At 38.0% G+C, this 22,161-nt stretch overlaps 1 protein-coding gene across 1 annotated transcript; it reads left to right on the top strand.

Annotated features, from left to right (window-relative positions):
• Positions 1–4,189: 4,189 nt before the first annotated feature.
• On the top strand, positions 4,190–17,327 carry LOC127634798 (tetraspanin-15-like). Its single transcript, XM_052114478.1, has 8 exons — positions 4,190–4,522; positions 8,341–8,526; positions 8,618–8,692; positions 8,782–8,877; positions 9,263–9,379; positions 10,831–10,881; positions 11,359–11,475; positions 13,932–17,327. The coding sequence occupies exons 1-8, from the start codon at positions 4,394–4,396 to the stop codon at positions 14,256–14,258; spliced, it is 1,098 nt and encodes a 365-aa protein (XP_051970438.1). The 5' UTR covers positions 4,190–4,393; the 3' UTR covers positions 14,259–17,327.
• Positions 17,328–22,161: the final 4,834 nt, after the last annotated feature.

Genomic DNA, 22,161 nt, shown 5'->3' with positions numbered 1-22,161 from the left:
CTTTTCACAGATGTGGATTGGCTGCAGACCAACACAACATTGCCACTGTCTCTACTGTACAGCTACAATTTTAAGGAGAGATGATTTTCAGAATCATTTAGATGTTTGTAAATGCAACCAGCATCTCACTTCATGCAAAATCCTGTCACTCACCAGTGCAACATTTACCATACCAGGGGTAGCAACCATGACCATGACAGTGATTACTGCGACCCCATCAGCCACCAGTACAACAGTCAACATGCCAGCAACCACTGGGACCCCATCAGCCACCAGTACAATACTTAACATGCCAGCAACCACTGGGAACCCATCAGCCACCAGTACAGTGACTGCTACAGCAATCTCATCAGACACCATTGTTTCTTCAGGTAGGGTTCATGCACAGCCTGTTATTAAACAGAAATGCCAATGTGCAGTACCCTCATGAATAAAAAAATATAAAGATTCGTATTGACTGTAAACACACAAACCAACAAATTAAGGACATTAATGCCAGATTCCAATATGCCATCTTGCAAGCCAGTGTATTGACAAAACTAATGGCATATTCACCGTGCTTAATGTTGCAAGAGGTCACAGTATTCCTCTTCATATTCAGTACCAAACATGGGGAGAACAACAAAAAGTCTTCTGCCTTTCAAATGAATGCCAAGTAAACATGGATGTAGCACAGAGGATTGGTCTCTTATCATATCAATGTAAGCATGTCAGATCAGCAATTTACTGCACATCCTCAGCTGAACCAGTCACTCTAAAGGAAAATGTTTTAACGGAAATGGTGAGAGCAACGTGTTATGGTAATGAGAAGAAAAAGCTATGCCTTGCTCATCAGCAGCTTGCCAATACTTGCAGTGTATCACTGTCTGTAGAAACCACAATTGGCAGCCCTCAAACAAAAAAGTTAATTTCAGTTTTTGAGCCAAATGTGTTCTATTATAGCCGGTTGGGGCGTGTCGTTGTTTACAACACCAAATTAAACCCATGGCTCTGCCCCTGTGCCAAAGTGCGCCATTTGTGTCTGCATACATATATTGCCAAATGGCATCTATTTCAAACAGACTGTGAGCTTTTCTGTACTGTCTTCAGCAGAGAAGAATCCCCACTTCAAAAGGCACATACACATTCAGAGGAGACCAATGTCACAGATCCTGTGTACATCCTTTGTATACACCACAAGATCTGGGACTGAAACAAATGTTGCAGTACATTCTACAGAACAAGAAGATACTTGCTGTCCTACCAGACAATATACGTGTACCAACACCAGGCAAAGAATACCCAAAAAATCTTTGTCCAGAAGAAACTATATGTCACAGATGGCCAGATGTCATCCCCCTCAGTGACCCTATTCTGATTGCAAAGAGGGCTAAAATACCCTCCAACTGGTGCATTGTCGAAGGTAGGATGGTGTTATCAATATGCACGTGTGCTATGCAATTACACTGTCCTCTGACGTAATACTTGTTTTGAATGTGCCCACTGTGTGGAATGTTTTATCGCTACCAAGAGTGGAAAGACCAACTCCACAACTTTAACGACTACATCATCCTTGACATACACTTATGCCTAACCTTAAGAAACCTTCTCCAGGTAACCTTCAGTCAATGTATAATTGTGGTCAATAAGAACAGTACTTTTCAATGTCACAAAGTGTGTACTTCGATTATTTTTTATAACACTTTTTTTCAGGTCCATACTGCTGTGAGCAGAGCAGTTCAGTTTTTACAAGATACGATATCTGTGAAGTTTCCACCAGCCGACACAGTGCTGCATGCATACTTGCACGTTGAAGCCCTTACAGATCATGAGTACAAGTATTCCTGCTTTACTTGTGGTGATCACCCCCCAGTGGTGATCATGGATTTACACAAAAAAGGGGTTTACCCATTTATCAGGTATGACTATTGTGAGACTCCCTGCTTGCTAATTGTATTTACATTAACATTTATGTATTTGGCAGACACTTTATTCAAAGCGACATACATTGCATGCATTTTTTTCTGTTCATTGTAAAAAAAACATTTTTTAAGGTTTTCTCAGTTTTATGATCTTGTTATAATGCACTATTTATGTCACTCTTTAGTAAGTGACATTCAAGGTCCTGCAGAGAATTATAATGGCGAGGTCAAACTGGAAACGTTTTGGGAGGCCATGTCCAGTGATTTGTTGCAAGTATGAACACAGTGCTTTGTACACTATTGGAAAGCATGTCAAAAATGCAAATGGAAATAAAATGCTATTTTCAGTCCATTTGCGGTATCACCAACATATCATTTTTGAGCCCCATACTAAACAAAGAGTCTGAAAAGATTCAAACTCTTTCAAAGTCTGTATCCGAAATCTCAGAAATTACAGTTACAGAGGACAGACTCAGAGAAGAACTATTCAAACAAAAGGTAGTCAAAAACACCCAACTGTGTTGTGTTTTTTAATATTACCTTATTAACAAGACTACATTTCTAGAATAATATTTATTTTGTTAGGTTGAGGTCATTAGAAAGTTATGCAAATAATGTGGCTTGGACTCTTCTCCTTCTGAGGTTGTCAAATTAAATGTAATCCAGACAAAAGTATGACAAAATCTTTGACAAAATCTGGGGTGCCTCTGGTAAGCTTAAGTTGTGTTGCCCATAATGTTTTCATTGCAATCTAGTTAATGTGTGGTTAGAAACAACAAACCAAAATTATACTTTGATTTACTCATTGGATGTGACTAATATCTTGTCTCTTATATATTTTCTGTCCTTTTAGGAGGCTGGGCAGTGATCATGTGCCCATGTGGGATTGTTTACATTCTCAAATGTAATCAGTGAGCTGAGAGCTCTCGAGACATTGCAGACTTTCTTTAATACTGGAAACATATGCCAAATGTCATAATTTATGACTTTGCACGGGGTCTTGCAACACACATCAATTTAAGGGCATCAGAAAATGTTTTGAGTAAAAATTACCCAAATGAGACAATTGCTCAAGGTGGAAATATTACACTGCACTGAAAAGATTTCTGGACCTTGGGCCTCAATGAAGAGCTTGAGACGACAGTAAATGGACACACAATGGTTTCAAAAATAAAAAAACATTTACTGTACAAATGACATGTTCTTTTGAACCAAAAAAAAAAAAAAAAAAACAGATTGCAAATAGCTGTCTTGAAGGTATTGCCATGGTGGCTAAGGAAAAGGTATGTTTTCCTACAAATAATTCATGAACACCTGGAGACATAATTGTCTTTTGTAATGGTTTTGCAATTGAATGCTATGCTTAGGGAATGGATGTGTTGGCAGTGGATTCCTATGTTGTAGTTACCTGGCTACAACCACTTGATTTGGACCCATTTTGATCATTTCCAGTAAGTCAATAAAGTTGTATTTTATTTAAAACTGGAACTAAAGTTAAATACAGTTACAACAAATTACTGAATCTTGTGTTACCCCCAGAATAACATTGCACCCAAAGACTACATTCTGCTCCCTGCTTGGAAGCCAGGACTCTGGATGCTATGTGTATGTTTTTCCTTAATTATTTCTCAATTTAATGTTGCATAATTTTCTAAAAATTGCATTAATTTCTAATTAAACTGATTATTTGGATTAAATGTAATTTAAAGTAATATTAGTATTCAATACAATAACAACTGTATTTCACAGGTTCTGAAGCCTAAAAACAACACAATGTACTTTCTTGATTCAAATCGCCTTACGGGATGGGTGATACACGATGTGTGACTGTCTTCAGGTTGCACAAACAAATCTACAAAATTTTTTTACTGAGTTCACAGTTAAAACAGGCGGGGGTCAAACTCCATAGCCAATATTAGAATATTGCTATTATTATAGAGAGGTTTCAACTAGGTTGTGTAAGAAGGCACTCCCCATATGCATTAATAAATACAATGTCAAGTGTAGAGCGTTTGTAGCATCATATATATGTGTGCATTCAATTTAGCAGGTGACTCTAATCTATCATATCTGTCTATCTGTTTGTCTATCTATCATACTCTATCTATCTATCTATCTATCTATCTATCTATCTATCTATCTGTCTATCTGTCTGTCTGTCTGTCTATCTATCTATCTATCTATCTATCTATCTATCTATCTATCTATCTATCTATCTATCTTTTAAATATCTGCTGGCCCTTTAAAGGATTTGTCCACTACATCATGTTGTTTTGGTGGTTCGGACTTGTTATTGGGATAAGAGTTTGCCGTACACTTTACAACTGCAGATGATTTTTTAAAAACAAGTCAACGGAGTCGACAGCAAAATTGAACACTCGAAGGAAGTAATCATGGTGCATTCACATGCTTCTTAAAATATGTCAAGCGGTCTGTCTTCTCTAAGAACAAAGGCTGATTGAGTGTTAGCGGCATCGGCTAATAATATCTGAATGCATGGAAGGCACAGGCTGAACTTAGTTAATGCTGTCACCATGCCGTCCTACGAAGAATGGAGGAAAACCATTAACTTCTATTATTTCGTGAAGTTCTCTCTAAATGTCTATTCAATGCTCTTCTCGGTAAGTAATCGTTTAAAATGAAAGCTGTCCTAGACTGGCTTTGTTTTGCATCTCCCTCCTATACACACACACACGCGCGCGCCCTCATTAAATAGGCAGTTTTGTATCGAATTTATAAGCAGTGTTAATAAGTATAAGTCATGTTAAATTACCGTGTTTACATTTTTTTTTAACCTTCTTTGCTTTGTGGCTCAGCAAATGCAAGGAAATGTGTTGCTGACAGACTTAAAGGTGCAGGACGCTGTTATTGTTACAGCAGATTAAACGTGTGTGAATGTGTCTCATTCTACTGAAGGACCGTATTTATTGGTTTGTTTATGATGGTTCCTGTAATTTTGGAGACTATTTTTAATAATCATCAAATGAAACCGTGACATATACATGTTATTTACACTGGCGGCCAAACGTTTGGATTAATGTACATATTTTGATGTTTCGGAAGGGAATTGGCACTTTATTTCACCAAAGTGGCATTCATCTGATCACAAAGTATAGTCAGGACATTACTGATGTAAAAAAAAAAAACTGCATCATCATTATTTGAAAAAAGTAATTGTTGATCAAATCTAGACAGACCCTATTTCCAGCAGCCATCACTCCAACACCTTGTCCTTGCCATTATACAGAACACTGCTGAAAGCTATTTTGTTCAATAAATGAAGCTTAACTTTGTCTTTGTGTTTGTTTTTGAGTTGCCACAGTATGCAATAGACATGTCTTCAAGTCAATATTAGTTCAAAAATTGCTTTCTCTAGAAACTCGTCAGTCAATCATTGTTTTGAGGAATGAAGGCTATAAAATGCTTGAAATTGATTTCTTACAAAGGTGTACACTACAGTCTTCAAAGACAAAGGACAACTGGCTCTAACAAGGGCAGAAAGAGATGTGGAAGCCCAGATGTACAACTAAATAAGAGGATAAGTACATCAGAGTCTCTAGTTTGAGAAATGGATGCCTCACATGTCCACAGCTGACAGCTTCATTGAATTCTACCTGCTCAACACCAGTTTCATGTACAAAAGTAAAGAGAAGACGCAGGGGTGCAGGCCTTATGGGAAGAATAGCAAAGATAAACAAATTTTGTAACAGAAAAGAAAAAAAAGGCAAATTGGGCAAAGAAACACAAACATTGGACAACAGATAATTGGAAAAGAGTGTTATGGATCTTAACCCCATTGAGTGTTTGTGGGATCAGCTAGACCGCAGAGGTGCATGAGAAGTGCCCGACGAGACAGCCACATCTATGGCAAGTGCTACAGGAAGCGTGGGGTGAAATGTCACCTGAGTATCTGGACAGACTGACAGCTAGAATGCCAAGGATCTCCAAAGCTATCATTGCTGCACGTGGAGGATTTTTGAAGTACTTTTAAGAAGTTAAAATTGTAATAGTAATGTATCACGTTATTAATGTCCTGACTATACATTATGATCAGTTGAATACCACTTTGGTGAATAAAAGTAACAATTTATTTCCAAAAGCAAAAATCCAAACTTTATTCAAAATTTTGGCCACCAGTGTAACTGGATAGTTCACCCAAAAATGAAAGTTCTCTCATCATTTACAAACACTAATTCCATCCCAGATGTGTAACCTTTGACTTTTACTTCTGCAGAACACAATTTTTTTTTGAAGAATATTACAGCTCTGTAGGTCATAACAATGCAAGTGAATGGGTACCAAAAATGTGAAGCTCCAAAAAGTACATAAAGGCAGCATAATAGTAATCCATATGGCTCCAGTGGTTAAATCTATGTCTTTAGAAGTTAAATGATTGGTGTGGATGAGAAACAGATAAATATTTAAGTCCTTTTTTCTATAAATTGTACTCCCTGTCCAGTAGGTAGTGATATGCATGAAGAATGTGAATCACCAAAAATAAAATAAGAAGAATGTGAAAGTGGGGATTGATAGTAAAAAAAAAAGACTGAAATATTGATCTCTTTCTCACCCACACTTAAATGGCTTCTGAAGACATGGACTTAACCACTGGAGTCCTATGGATTACTTTTATGCTGCCTTTATGTTCTTTTGGAGCTTCAAAATGTTGGTAGCCATTCATTTGTGAGGAACAACAGAGCTGAAATATTCTTCTAAAAATCTTTGTTTGTGTTCAGCAAAAGAAAGTTAAACACATCTTAGATAGCATGCATGTGGGTGCAACATGATCACAAGGAAAGTCGGCATGCTGTTTCCGAAAGTTCTGTTACCCTAAGATTGGCAACAGTATGCCGACTCACTGACATGTCCTATATCCATTGGACATATTTGGAACGGCTCAACAGTGATAACTTTCCCTCATGGCTCGACTGGTAGCGCATTGCATCGGTTGCATGGGAGACCACAGTTCAATCCCCAATCAAATGAGGAAGTAGTTACGTTTGTATAAGCAATCACGAGCATGATAAGGAGGTTGCATTTTTGTCCATGAAGTTGCATTTTGTCTCTACTAATGGTTGCCGTTAGATTTGTGTTTTGGTTGGGGGGTAGATTAAAGAAAATAAGCATTTCTCTTCACTGTTTTACACCCTGTTCAACTGAAAACAATTATTTTTACAACTGGCTTCTGGCAACCTCTCCTGGAAAAACATTTCACACTTGTTTATATTCTCTGAAACACTTACTGCTTTAACCTCTAGAGGCAGTGTTTTCAATTTTGGTCAACGTATACTGATTTTGGCTAAAGAAAATCAGCACATACTTGCCGATTTTTATGTGAGATCAGGCTGGTGGGTGAGTAAATTATGAGAACTTTCATTTTGGGGTGATCTATTCCTTTAAATGATTTTTGCCTGGTCCTGAAATAACACCTTTTAGGTTTCAATCAGTTTTTTTAGTTGGCTAAATGATGTGTTGTCTTACCACAATAGGTTATGATTATGATATTGAGTTAAAGAACACCATAAACTTTAATTTGTAAAGTTTTGGGAATAGGAAAACCCATTATTCTGCTGAACCCACTATCCCACTAACCCACTGAAATGCTATAAATCGGTGCCTTATGGGAGTATCATTACTATTAGAGTTTCAGGAACAGGATGATACAAGCAGAAAAGCCTCTCAGGATACTCTCCAGTTCTCTCTCTCTCAATTCAATTCAAATTAGCTTTATTGGCATGACAAATTGTACATTGTATTGCCAAAGCATTTATATGAGCATGAAAAATAAAACAAATGAACAAAGTAGAACAAATTCTGTCTCTTTCTATCTATCACCCTCACTGTCACACACACACATTTCTGTCCCTATCTCTTCTCATAAGCTCAGCTTGTAGTCTTTACTCTTGCTTTACCAAACAGGTACATCTGTGAATACCACCATCTGTAAATGAAAAGAAAATTAATTGAGGTTGTCAGGAAACTGAAATTGCCAGATGATAAAGTTAATCAGCCAACCAGACATGTTAAATTAACCTTCCAGGAAGAACAGTCAGGAAAGTAAATTGGAAATTAAGTGGTTTCAATAAGGGTGTCTTGCACTAATATATTCTTTTGTTCATATACAAGCTGATATTAAGCTTGGTACATCAATCTTATTTATGATTTGCGTCATTCCATTGACATTGTTTGTGAGTTTTAACTATGTGCTTTGAGAATTAAGTCTGTTGTACAGTGATTAATGTGAGGAACCCACATGAGTCATCATCATTTAGTTTGTTACCAGTTGATAATAAATCAAAGACTTACCTTTGAACAAGTTCACAAATCTTTAATATATGTATAGTTCTAATTCTGTAAACATAATTTTATAAAAATTGTAAACTGCTGTGACCATAATAGATATGTTTTATCAGTCCTACCACTGTCCCCGTCCTCTCAGTTACTAGGTCTGTGCGTGCTAAGTATTGGAGTGTATGCAGAAGTGGAAAGGCAGAAGAATCGGACCCTGGAGGGTGTGTTTCTGGCTCCTGCTGTAGTCCTTATACTGCTGGGTCTTGTCATGTTCACAGTGTCCGTGATGGGTATGGTGGGCTCCCTCAGGGACAACAAGACTCTACTGCATATGGTGAGGATTTTACTGACATATGTGTGTGTTTATTCTACCATTTTATCCAAGGTTATATTGTGCTCTGCTAAAAGTAAGCATTCCCATGCAGTTCCTGTGCGTGCTCTGTGTTCTGCTGGCTCTCCAGGCTCTTGCCCTCATCATTGCCCTCATCTTTGAAAAGACGGTAAGATATGGGAAACAGTTGGAGAGAGCGATGGGGATTTTGTGTGGAAAGGCTCTGTGCTAATGAGTTAAATTTGTTTGTGTCCATAGACAATCAAGTTGTTTCAGAACAATATACGAGAGGGAATCAAGCACTACTATGATGACCTGGACTTCAAAAACATATTGGACTATGTGCAAGAAAAGGTTGTTTACTTAACTGTTTTATTACTGAAACCTATGGGATTATATACTGATAATAAAATAATACCCATCATTTCCAGGATAAATGTATAGTTTACATCAATATAAACCCCCATTTTGATTGCTCAAAAGTCTTTATAATAATTATTGTAATAAGCAAAATAATTATATTATTATTATTAATTAGTATTATTTGTATAGTTATAATAATTGTACTGTTTATAATTATGTATAATGTAGAACTGTAATAACTTATAAGTGTTTTTATAAAAATATTATGTCAAGAATTTCTGTTTACAATTTTTTTATTTGTACCAATACTATCACTCAAATTATAATTAAAATTCTGCTGTTTGTGCTATTGATTTCCATCACTTTGTCTTTGCAGTTTTCTTGTTGTGGGGGAGATGAGTATAAGGATTGGGAAGTAAACCAGTACCACTTCTGCAATGGCACTAGTCCTTTGGCCTGTGGCGTTCCTTACACCTGCTGCATCCGTCAAAGTGTTAGTCATTCTGTTCACTTCTCCCAGTCATGATACGTTAATCAGTGCACCCCCCGGGAGTCCGATGAGAAGTCCCACGCCACAGAACATTTTTCATGATTTTGCCTCCCTTGCCATTCTCATTCCCAAAGAATGCGTATTTATGCAGTGGATTGCAGTCTGACCCACAGGTCTCTGAGTGCAGGGAGCTGATTTCTGAGCTTTTTTCTGGGGGGTTTAGAGTGCTGTCTAGAAAATGCTGTTCTACACGAGTAGTGGTCTGAGTCAGAGGATAGTGCGTCATGACTGAAAGGATTCAATTAGCCTGCCCTCTACTCCATAAGTTGTTTATTAGCACCGCTCTCTCTTTCTGTCGGTCTCTCTCTTAGTTAATGAATGTTGATTGGACACTAATGCACTGTTGTCTTTATGGAATGGCAGCTCGTTATGATTTGAGAGAGTACAGGCCTTTCCAGGCCAATTCTGAAAGATCAGCAAAACATCTTCCTCAGAGTATTCTTCTTTATTTAGTCCTTTCTTAATACAAAATTAGATTTATTTTATTTGTGGCTTCAATTGAATATCAGGCTTAGTTTGTTTTTAGAATATTGGGCTTAGCCATGTTCTCCATAACAAGTTCAATCTTGTCAAATTGGTAGAGGGTACTTAGGGTTATTATTAGGCCCAGACAGAATCATGACATTTTTGTTGTTTTCGTCTTTGATTTTAGGGGGAAAATTATAACCAAATGAAGACCGCAGAATACTACACTCCCATTAGTAGCTGAAAGCATCATCAAATTAGCCAAAACGTTTAATAAACAAATGCTATTTTGTTCAGTAAAAATATAATTCTCTTGATCCATGAAAGATGGATGTTTATCAAATAACACGGCTTCTGGTAGCTGATATCCTCCCTCTTTTATTTATATATATAAAGAGAGAGAGAGAGAGAGAGAGAGAGAGAGAGCACTGTGGAAAAGTCTTAGGCACATAAGATGTTTCACAAAATCATTTGTATTAAGATGGTTATTTAAATCATCAGCTTTAGTGTGTCAATAGGAAATATAAATGTTAGACTCCCAAACTTTCTTAGAATATTATCCTTTCTATTTGAAATAATTTGTAATCTGATTAGATGGGCTCCCTGCTTATCGGTCCTATTACAGAATCCATCTCGTAAATGCCACTCTTATGGTTTATAAGAGTGTGCTGTCCTTGTGAAATTCTGCAATATGTGATTCAGCATGAGGGCATAAGAACACAACTTTTACACTCAGCCAACACTCTTCTACTCAAACAGCATCTAAATGCCCAGGGATCAAATGATCTCTCTAAGAGTTTTCAACTGGGATTTCATTAAAACATATTTAGATACATAATACATAATATACATAATACATAATACAAATGTAATACATAATACAAACTCAGTAGTGTTTCACAAGAGAGTTGTGTGTATTTTTCCATCAGGTTGGAGAAGTTGTCAATACACTTTGTGGCTATAAAACTCTCAATCAGCAGGTGAGTGGAGCTCCAAATGGACATTTCAAAATGCAATTGATTCATCCTTTTCAAAGCAGAGAAATATTAGCTCTCTGGGGTTTTGTTTTCCAGAACACAAATGTAGCAATAGCTACACTGATGTGTAATGGCTTCTATAATTTACTTAATGCTCACCTTTGTTCTTTTTTTAAAGTAACACTTTTGGAGATAGAACCATTGCCAGACCTTTCTATGAAGATATCTTTTGAAAAGCTGTGATAGGAAAACAAAAACCTCCAATAGCCATTTCAAGCGCAATCATCTGTAATGGTGGTTTCATTTAGTTGTTTACTCAGTAGATAAAACCCAACCAAATCACACCAGAGCCATTACAAGCACCAGCTCTGCCATCATGCCATTACTATGGCCTCTTGTGGTGGTGTTGTCCTTGTTTCCTTGAGAGAATCAGTACTCCCCTGTACATGTTAATTTGATTTATTTTTCTCTTTATTACAGCGTGAAATTTTAGATGGTATAATCCATGTGCGTGGCTGTATCCATGCTGTGAATCTGTGGATGGGTGACAACATTGGTGCTACAATTGGAATTTGCTGTGCCGTCGGGCTACCACAGGTTGTAAGATCGTCCTTTCTAGCCTAACTTTCCCTCTTGTGCTTTCTATTGATCTGTATCATCTTGTCCTCAATTAGATTTATCTCTCCATCTTTTAATTTTACTTCTGCACTTTCGCTCTCCCTCAACGTGCCACATTTCCATTTTGATTGCCTACCACCTATTCTGTTTGACTCTTCCCTCATTAAGGGAGGCTCCTTTGCCAAAGAATAAATTATAAAAATATTTGCATCTGCACTGACCAGATGCAAATTACCAAAGAGGGGTGCATGAGAATTTTGTGCCCAGTTTTCCTAAAGGGCAAAATGAAAACTTTTTCCTGTAATTACTGGCCAGATCATTCATCCCTCTCTTTCTGACTCATCTGGCCCTCTAAGAGAGAAAGTAGCTTGCATTAAATAGAGCCCCCAAGGCTGTGCTGCAAAATTCCTCCATTTAAACTTTAATCCTCTAATTAGAGCAGAGGAACAGTTCACTTCCACAAATATAATTGATTGTTTGAAGGAGAACCTGTGCAGTAAATCACAGTATGCATTTAAGTGTTAACATCCTGCCTAACATAATAGTTCACTCAAAAATCTCAGCTCTGTAGGTCCTGACAATGCATGGGTATGAACATTTTTAAGATTCAAAAGCTTTTTACTCTAAAATGTCCTCCTTGCCCAGTCGGTGGTGACATTTATGAAGAATGCCATCAATCCATCTTCTATAACCGACCGCTTGGCCTATGAGGGTCATCGGTAGTGCTGGAGCGTTTCCCAGCTCTCTCGGGCCGAAGGCAGGGAAAAACACTGGACAGGTGGCCAGTCCACCACAGGGCAACACACACAGACATAAACATTCACACTCTCAAACCTAGAGGCAAGTTAAGATCTCCAATTAACTTAACTGTTTTTTTTTTTACTGTGGGGGAAACCAGAGCACCCGGAGGAAACCCACACGAACACGGGGAGAACATTCAAACTCCACACAGAAAGGCCCAGTTGAGTCGGGACTCGAACCCCGGGCCTTCTTGCTGTGAGACAGTGGTTTCCCACTGAGCCACCCCATGTATGAAGAATGTGAAAGTGGAGATTGATAGTAAAATAACTACTTAAATATTGATCTGTTTCTCATCCACACCTATCATATCACTTCTGAAGTCATGGATTTAACCACTGGAGTCGTATGGATTACTTTTATGCTGCGTTAATATGCTTTTGGAGCTTCAAAATTTTGGTCACCATTTACTTACATTGTGAGGACCTACAGAGCTGATATATTCTTCTAAAAAATTCAGCAGACAAAATTATATTAGAAAAGTCATGATGAGAGTAAGCTCATTTTTGGGGGAACTATTCCTTTAAAATGTTTGCAGTATTGTTATATGATATATTTAGATAAAAGTGGTAAAAAATATGGATTTGCTTTGAAAAATTACCGGTGGTATTCTAGACTAGAACGGTGACCTTATTTTAGCTATATTTAGCTACAGCTATATAATTACATATATCATATAATCAATTATTTATTTTTTCCCCAAAGTTCCTCTTATAATGTTAGTAAAGACCAATCTCCCTTACAATTTAACAGGCTCCAATTTATTTATGCTTTATTTTGCATGTTATGCTAAAAAAGCTTGATGCAGCGCAACAAAAGTTCTGAAAAGTTGCCATTCCTTTTAACCTGACGTGGTATCTAATATGCCATACTCCTGCGTGAGACGCTGAAAAACAGCAAGACACAGCACAACTGTCAAAGTTCGTATATGTGCTCCGTGTGAATGGCCTCTAAATCCTAAAGTTTAATTTTGTTTTACGGTTAAGCTAGCTTATGCGACCAGGACAAGTGATGTACATTTCATCAGCAGAGTGCTCATGCGCTGCATGCGTGTGGCCCAATTTTATTCTAACCATGCATACTCCGTATGCATAGTCTGTGCATGCGCCTGTAATTTGTTTGCACTCATTAGTAGTTCCACAAGGTGGCAACACTCACTGTTGGGCTGTTGCTTTCACAAAGTAGTGCAAGAAGATGATGTAAAAGCAGGAGAACAACAGGAGACAAAGGTGGAAACAACAGCGGTGGATGTGCACATCAGTAGCGCGTGTGCAAGGAGGTCAGGAGACACCTGCATTTGGATAACTTGAGACTAAAAGTCTATAAAGACATATTATGTCTAAACACCTGAGGAGAAATAGTTCAGTATGTCATAGCATAGAGCATAATTTGAAAGCCTAGAGCTTTTGACTGTACGTATATGCTAGCACTCGTGAAAAAAAGTATACTTTGGGCTTAAAACTTAAGACTTAAAAAATCCTTAGATGTCCAATGAGAAACATCCTTTGTGTTGCACTCACAAACAGGCTGAAGGTTTGCTTTGAAGTTCAATGTAGTTTTAACTGGATGCATATAGTACGAGTAATTCTTCTTAAAAGGCATTTCTGACTCCTTTAAATTTCAATGTCTCTCCATAGCTTCTGGGTATACTTCTTAGCTTTGTCTTCTGGAATCTTCTGGTGGAAATGAGTGAGTCTGTAGATATGGTGGACTTCAAAATCCTGAAACGTGCCGGATTTAAATACAGCGATCTAGACCTCTCAGGGGCTGGTTGGTGTATGTGTCTACCTCGAGATGGAGGTTACCTGCCTGTACCTGTAGCAGAGCCTGACACCTGGTCTCCAGACCCCATTCCTTTCGACCTGGAACAAGAACAGTCCAAAATACCTCTCACATATTCCCAGCAGGAGAGCCAAAGAGTCGAGTCACCAATGGGAATGGATGAGGTAGACAATCAAGCTTAAGAACCACACAGAAAACGAGATTGCGTCTTCAGTTTAATTTTTTTACATTTTTATTTTTTTTTGTACATAAGGTTTGCCCTTTTGCACTGTGCGTTGAGATAAAGAGAGTTGTTATTTGCACAATGTGTTGGCAAAATTGGCATGAACCAACCAACAATTCATTATTTATTTAAGATGATATGACACTGAATTTGGAAAGCAAATGTTTTGGAAAACATTTGGTAACTGAGGGAATCTTGGTAGTATGGAAATCTCCACAGGCTTGTATTTATCTAACGTTTAAGAACATATCACTTCAAAATGCTGTTTACTTAATCAGTTATTTTTCACATCATTTTTATTAATTCTGTGTCTTTAAAAAGTTAAGGGAGTTTGACTTGTTTTATTGGTCGTATTGTTTTAAATATGTTAATTTATAAGGGAAATGATTAATTATTGGCAATCAATAATGTTTTTGTTTTTTTATAATTTATAATTTTAAATATAACTTATGCCTGTACATCAATCAATTCAGGGAAAAATTGGTAGCTTTGAAATTCCTTATAAATGGTGTGACTGTCAGATGAAGCTGTGCGTTCATCACAAGTAGGTGCATTGTTTCTATAAAGTTTGACATGTGCATTTTTTAAGGCAGGTGCTATTTGCACCCTGGTGTAAATAGTGGCAGATATTATTTGCACCCCAACCCTAGTGCAAATAATGGTAGATACTAATTGCACCCTGGTGCAAATAGTGTCAGATAATATTTGCAACCATATTTAAATACTAACATACAGTATGGGCATCACTGCAGTATGTTTATTGTGTGACACACTACATTAACCCCTACTCCTAAACCTTACCTTAAATTTGTTAAAGTTAAAAATTTAGTTTAGTTTAAAAAAATAAACTTTGTTTTACTGCAGTAACCATGGCATTTTTGTACATTTACAGTAACCACAAAATGGTCTGGGTAGCTAAGCAATAAAGATGCTGACTACCACACCTGGAGTCACAAGTTCGAATCCAGGGCGTGCTGAGTGACTCCAGTCCAGGTTCCTAAGCAACCAATTGGCCCGGTTGCTCGGATGGGTAGAGTCACGTTGGGTAAACCTCCTAGTAGTCACTATAATGAGATTCTCGCTCTCGGCAGGGCCGCGGAGAATAGCGAATAGTGGAAACAGGAAATCGGTAGGGGAAAAAGAGTGGGACAAAATACGGTCGCTAGGACAACCGTAGACATTCACATGGTCTTTAGACCCCACACCACTGCAGAGACATCTACTGTTTAGTGTTTTGTATATTTCCAAGTGTCCCTGGCTGCAGCTTGCAGAACGGGGTGGGGCAACACATTGGGGTGTGGCTACACGTGTCGCCCCACCCATAACTTACTCTCAGTGGCTCATCTTTTATTGGTGTAGATGCATTTTAAAATAGCGTAGCCCGGTAATATTTATTATAGTGCTGTGGTTCGTTAGTGATATGAAATTGTGTTGTACCTCACGGTTCATTGCAAACAGATGTAGTAGGAGTCTGACTGAGCAGCCTGTTTTTGTTTCAGTCGTGTTGAAAGCGGAGGGCTAAATTACTAATCCTACTATGTTGGTTGTAGTCAGTGTTGATATAATTAGGAAAAAATACTTTTATTTTAGTGCTATGACTCGTAAGTGACTTTGTTGAGTCGCATGGACCGATGAACAAACTCTGTTGATGTGTCTGCTGTCATTCAAATCTGTAAATGCAATTTCACAAAGCAATTTCACAAGCCAAAGACATGAATTATTAATTAAATTAATTATAACATTTTAATTGAGTGAAAATGTAAAAGTATCAGTGTTGTTGTAATTTGTATTTTAATTTATGACCCAACATATGGATTATGAAGCTCTGTCTACTGCAATTTAATTGTAAATTACACTCCAATTCTCGCAAAAGTTATATAGATGTAATGTAAACGTATTTTCAAATTTTCTAAAATTGGTAGACAGAATACAAAAACCCACATTGTTCAGTCATTTGTTCATAAGGCATATGCTTGTATGCAATGGGCACTTCTCTAAAAGCTTTTAGTCTCCAGGTTTGTGCCGCATCATCATTAGTGAAAATTTTCCATGATTAATAAATAATAGATTCTTTCATTGACCAAGTTTGCTTTATGCACGCCGTCTGTATCTGCTCGATCTATTGATTACTCTGTATTTTAGGAAGTTAGTCTTTTAATTTATGCCATCAATAATAGCAAACAAGAGGCTGATGAAATGATGAAAATTGTTATGCCATTCTTGAAATAAAATCCATGGAATTTAGGATTGAATATCACATACAAGTAATCAAATGGTTTGGCTCAACTATTCAATATTTCTCAAACTGATAACACACCAGCAACGATGACCACATCTCCTATCATGTATGTCTATGAAAGATGAACGAGCCAATGAGATTATGTTATAGGTGGTTGATGCGTGTAGCCCCGCCTCATTCTGCAGGCTGCAGAAAGGTCCTTCCTCAACATTATGGATCTTCTTTTATTTTAAAAAGGGCAAGTGGTTTTTGTCATTTCATTTGATTTTAGTATCCTTTCTTATTGGTAAGATGATGAATTAAAATAATATTTATTGTAGTGTTGCCTTAATTACATCAAAAGCTTTTTCCCCCTGTACCTCAGGCTGTTCTGGAATAGCCACCTTGATTTACAGGTCATTTATAGTAATGATTTTTAATACTAAAGGAAGTTCTGGCCTTGTGTTTAACACTACTTGAAGTTTAATTTGTCTATAGATAATGCTCATAATTAACATTTGGTTGTTGTAAAGTGCTGTCCTAATGTGGAGTTCATGCTTTATCTTTGATTTTTGATGATGGAAAAAACTGACAAGTTTAGCTTGAAGGATGTCATAATGCAACTGCCATTAATGCATAAAAAACGCCTTTTAGTTGCATGTATTCATTTTGAATACCTCACGTTCTCACCTCTTTGCTAATACTGAATTCCTATTGATGGTGTTGTTCAAAATAGATTGCTCTGCTCCAGCTAATGTAGCTCTGGTTTTGTAGTGACACTAATGTGACTTTGAATAAAATGTGCTTGAATTAACCTTTTAAATATGTCTCTCTGGTTGATGTTGCATTCTGAAGTCTCTCAAGCCTTTTTACGATTACCAGAGCTGTGAAAACTGTGAGAACTGGGCCTTTGGATAAATGCAGTGTATTCTTGGAAACTGCCCAGAGACTAGCTGTACTCTTGAGTATATAAACTGTTTGCTTGTGAGTAATCATTCTTTTAAGTCTTTCTGATGAGTGAATGTTGCGAAAAGACTGTCGCATTGAATCTATGAATGAAATGTTGCCTACACAGTTCGAAAAGGTTCTAAATGCGTCTTTTAGGAAAATTGAAAAATGGAGAATTCAGAAATTAGAAGTTACTACACTGACAGTAAGTTCTTGACAAATTAATGATTGTCTTATTGATGCTGATTTCTGTGCATCATCATAACACATCTATGCTATCATATTAATTCCTCTGCAGAGTGATCACTTTATAATCATTCTGCAACCTCTACCATTGTTCATGGTGATGGCCATCAAGAGTTAGCATGATGAGTAATTATAGCGGGTGCCTCAGTGGGAGGAAATGAACTGCAGCACCAAAAATAACACTCTGTGTGCTGAGAGCGTGGAACAAAACGCATCCACACTGGCATAATTATGATAATAATAGTGTTAATTACCGTAATTAACAATTGCTATCTCGGGGCTGTATAAGGACAAGTTCTTTATTCTCTCTGGCAGACAGATGAATGAGTGCATCAAAAGAGGATGAGGAAAGGAAGTGATGCACTGCAGGTGTATTGCAATACTCAAGTAGATTTTAAGAATTGATTTTCTTTCCTGCCTGTGAATCCAGTGGTTAAAACCATGTGTTCATACATGATATGATAGGTGTGGCTGAGAAACAGATAAATATTTAAGTAATATTTGATCATAAATTCTTCTCCGTGCCCAGTAGGGGGCGATATGCATGATGAACGTGAATCACCAAAAACAGAAGAAACTTAAATATTGATCTGTTTTTCACCCACACCTATCATATCATGTATGAACACATGGATTTAACCACCAGAGTCATCTGGAGTACTTTTATGTTGCCCTTATGTGGATTTTAGACAACATGATCACACGAGAAGTTGGCATGCTGTTTCCAAATGTTCCGGTACTCTAGGATCGGCAACATTTTGTCGACTCACTTACATACCCTATCACCCATCGGTCATATTTGGAAAGGTTCAACAACAATACATTTCCCTTGTAGCAAGACTGGTATCGCGTTGCGTCAGTTGCATGGGAGACCACAGTTCAATACCCATTCAAGCAAGGAAGTAATCACGTTTGTTTAAACAATCATGAGCATGATAAGGCAGTTTCATTTTTATCCCTAACATTGCATTTTGTCTCTACTAATGGTTAGGGTTAGATTTGGGTTTTGGTTGGGGGGTAGATTAAATAAAATAAGCATTTCTCTTCACTGTTTTACACCCTGTGTACCTGAAAATAATTATTTTTACAACTGGATTCTACAACTAGTCATCTATCAACTTTGGCTTGCAACTTTTTCAGATAACGTTAAAGCTGCAAAAACCTCCTATTACCAGACCAAGATCAAGAGCACCACAGCTTATTTAGAACATTCAACACATTTCTCTGTCCTCCCCCTCCACCACCTGACACATCACTGATAGCAGATATCTTCGCCACATTTTTTACAAATAAGGTTACAACCATCATCAATACATTCACTACACCACACCCTGTCAAACACCTGGCTCCTGTATGCAACCATTTTTTCTCTATGTTCTCTCCTCTGACACTGAGGTCTCTAAACTCCTCCTCTCAAACCACCCCACCACCTGTTCCCTTGACCCCATTCCATCACACCTTCTCCAGGCCATCTCTCCTTCCATCCTACCTGCACTTACACACATAATTAACAAATCTATACTTACAGGCACTTTTCCCACTACATTTAAGCAGGCTCGAGTAACCCCACTGCTGAAAAGCCTGCACTTAACCCCACACAAGTAGAACACTACTTTTTTATCTCTCACAGAACAAGCTGCAGGATGACAATCAGTCAGGCTTCAAAAGTGGACACTCCACCGAGACTGCCTTGCTGCTGTCACAGAGTCGCTGAGACAGGCAAAAGCTGAATCCAAATCATCTGTTCTGATTCTGCTGGACCTTTCTGCAGCCCTTGACACAGTCAACCATCAGATCCTTCTCACCACCCTCTCTACTCTGGAAATCAGTGGAACTGTGCTTGACTGGTTGATCTCCTATCTCTCAGATAGGTCCTTCAAGGTATCCTGGAGAGGTGAGGTATCCAAGCCACATCAGCTACTTACTGGGGTACCTCAGGGATCAGTACTTGGGCCACTTCTCTTCTCCATATACACAACATCACTGGGACCCATCATTCAGTCACATGGTTTCTCTTACCACTGCTACGCTGATGACACGCAACTCTACTTGTCTTTTCATCCCAACGACACCACAGTGACTGCTCGAATCGCTGCCTGTCTGGCAGACATCTCAGCCTGGATGAAGGAACGCCACCTGCAACTCAACCCCACCAAGACCAAACTCCTTGTCTTTCCAGCCAACCCTGCTGTTGAACACAACATCCACGTGCAGCTGGGTTCAACTACAGTATCGTCTTCCAAAACGGTCAGAAATCTAGGGGTAACCATCGATAACAAGCTAAATTTCACAGACCACATCTCAAAGACTGCAAGATCATGTAGATTTACACTCGGCAATATCAGGAAAATAAGACCTTTCCTCTCTGAACATGCCACACAACTGCTTGTTCGGTCACTTGTCATAACTAGACTGGACTACTGTAACTCTCTCATTGCAGGCCTTCTTGCATGTGCTATTAGACCTCTGCAAATGATCCAGAATGCAGCAGCACGTCTGGTCTTTAATGAACCAAAGAGAGCACATGTTACACCACTCTTTGTCTCTCTCCACTGGCTGCCGGTTGATGCACGTATTAAATACAAGGCTCTGATGCTGGCATAAACAGTCACTGGGTCTGCTCCAGCATACCTAAAATCATTTATGCAGATCTACACTCCTGCCAGAAGCCTGCGGTTGGCTAAGGATCGTCGCCTTGTTGTACCAACACAAAGATGCACCAAAACACTTTCCCGGACTCTCAGTTTCATCATACCACGTTGGTGGAATGACCTTCCCAACTCCATCTGTGAAGCAGACTCACTCTCTGTCTTCAAATAATGGCTAAATACACATCTTTTCCAAGAGCACTTAACCAGTCACTAAAATAAAAAAAAATTCTTGTTGCACTTAAATCTGTTTTGAATGCTATTCTGATGCTAGTAAAACTTAAAACACTTTTCGTATGTCTCCTTAAGATGATTCGCTTATGTTTTCCTCTTTTGTAAGTCGCTTTGGATAAAAGCGTCTGCCAAATGAATAAATGTAAATGTGGATTCTGGCGACCTCTTCTGGATATAAATGGATGTCACACTTGTTTATATGCACTGAAACACTAACTGCTTTAACCTCTGGGGGCAGTGTTTTCAAATTCGGTTAATGTATACCGATTTCGGCTAAAGAAAAATCGGCACACACTTGCTGGTTTTTATGTGAGATTAGGCTGTTTTGCATCCATTCACTTGCATTGTGTATGAACCAAAAGAGCTGAGATATTCTTCTAAAAACCTTAATTTGTATTCTGCAGAATCTGGGATGGAATGAGGGTGAGTAAATGGGTGAACCTTTCATTTTTGGGTGAACTTACCTTTTAAGTTTTTCCAAACCTAAATTACTTTCTTCTGTGGAACACAAAAAGTGGACCTCACCATTCACTGTTATTGCATAGTTTTTTCCATACAGTGAAAAAACAAATGGTGACGACGGCTAACCTTCTGCCTAACATCTCCTTTTGTGTTTATATGATGATATTATTTTTACTTTAGTGAGCCAGCAAGGGCAAACACATCAGGTTGGATCACAATACAGAGGAGAAGATGTGGTGTGGTTCAAATTGACATTTAATTTTATGTGACCTATTTAACAAAAATTTCTGACAGTAATTTTTATGCTGTTACTGTGAAAGTTTAACACTTAAAGGCCAGAGCTGTTTGTGTCTAATCAAGGGGGAATACGGCTTATTCCGGCAGCAGCTTAAAATGCTGTGTGTCTTCTCTAAGTAATGATCCCACAACCTCTATCTCTAAGGGGATTGTGAATCTTACAGTCAATTCAACGAGATCAGTGATAGCACTTCAGCAGGGATTTCGGGGGTTTGGTTAAAATGCTTTCATCTCCAGAAGAAGATATATCAGTGTTGATCTGAGACTGGGATCTTTGAAATATGAACCTTACACATGGTGTGGCACAAGTTTTGAATCAAACATTAAAAGGCAACTTCTGACACACTTGAATGTTTCAAAAGACATTCACTTGACCGATAGGGCTAACAATGTTCCAGAGTGACTGTAATACAAATGGATTCTAAGCCTTTGTTGAGTTTTTGGAAGGGTAACCAATTCCTTCTAAATGTTTTCCGTTTCACAGCTGATAACTTGTCCAAGGGCCGGTGCAATTTGAACAACAATTGCTGGGTATTTGTGGGTAACAAAAAGATTGGCATTTCAGTATTTACAGTAGTTGAGTATGATGAGAAGAAGAAATGCTCTTTGAAACAGTGAAAGATCAGCTTATTACATGTAGTTGCACTCAGAAGTGGTCAGCAGTAACTGCAAGTGACAACACTTCTTTCATCCGCACCATTGTGTGTTAAAGGGATAGTTCAACTTAAGATGACAATTTTGTCATAATTTTTTCTCCCTCATAACCCATATGACTAACTTTCTTCCGTGAAGGACAAAGGGAGATGTTA

Source organism: Xyrauchen texanus, chromosome 4, assembly GCF_025860055.1.
Source record: "Xyrauchen texanus isolate HMW12.3.18 chromosome 4, RBS_HiC_50CHRs, whole genome shotgun sequence".
Lineage (NCBI taxonomy): Eukaryota > Metazoa > Chordata > Actinopteri > Cypriniformes > Catostomidae > Xyrauchen > Xyrauchen texanus.
Note: the sequence above shows the minus strand (reverse complement) of the source record. Positions and strands in the feature narration are given on the sequence as shown.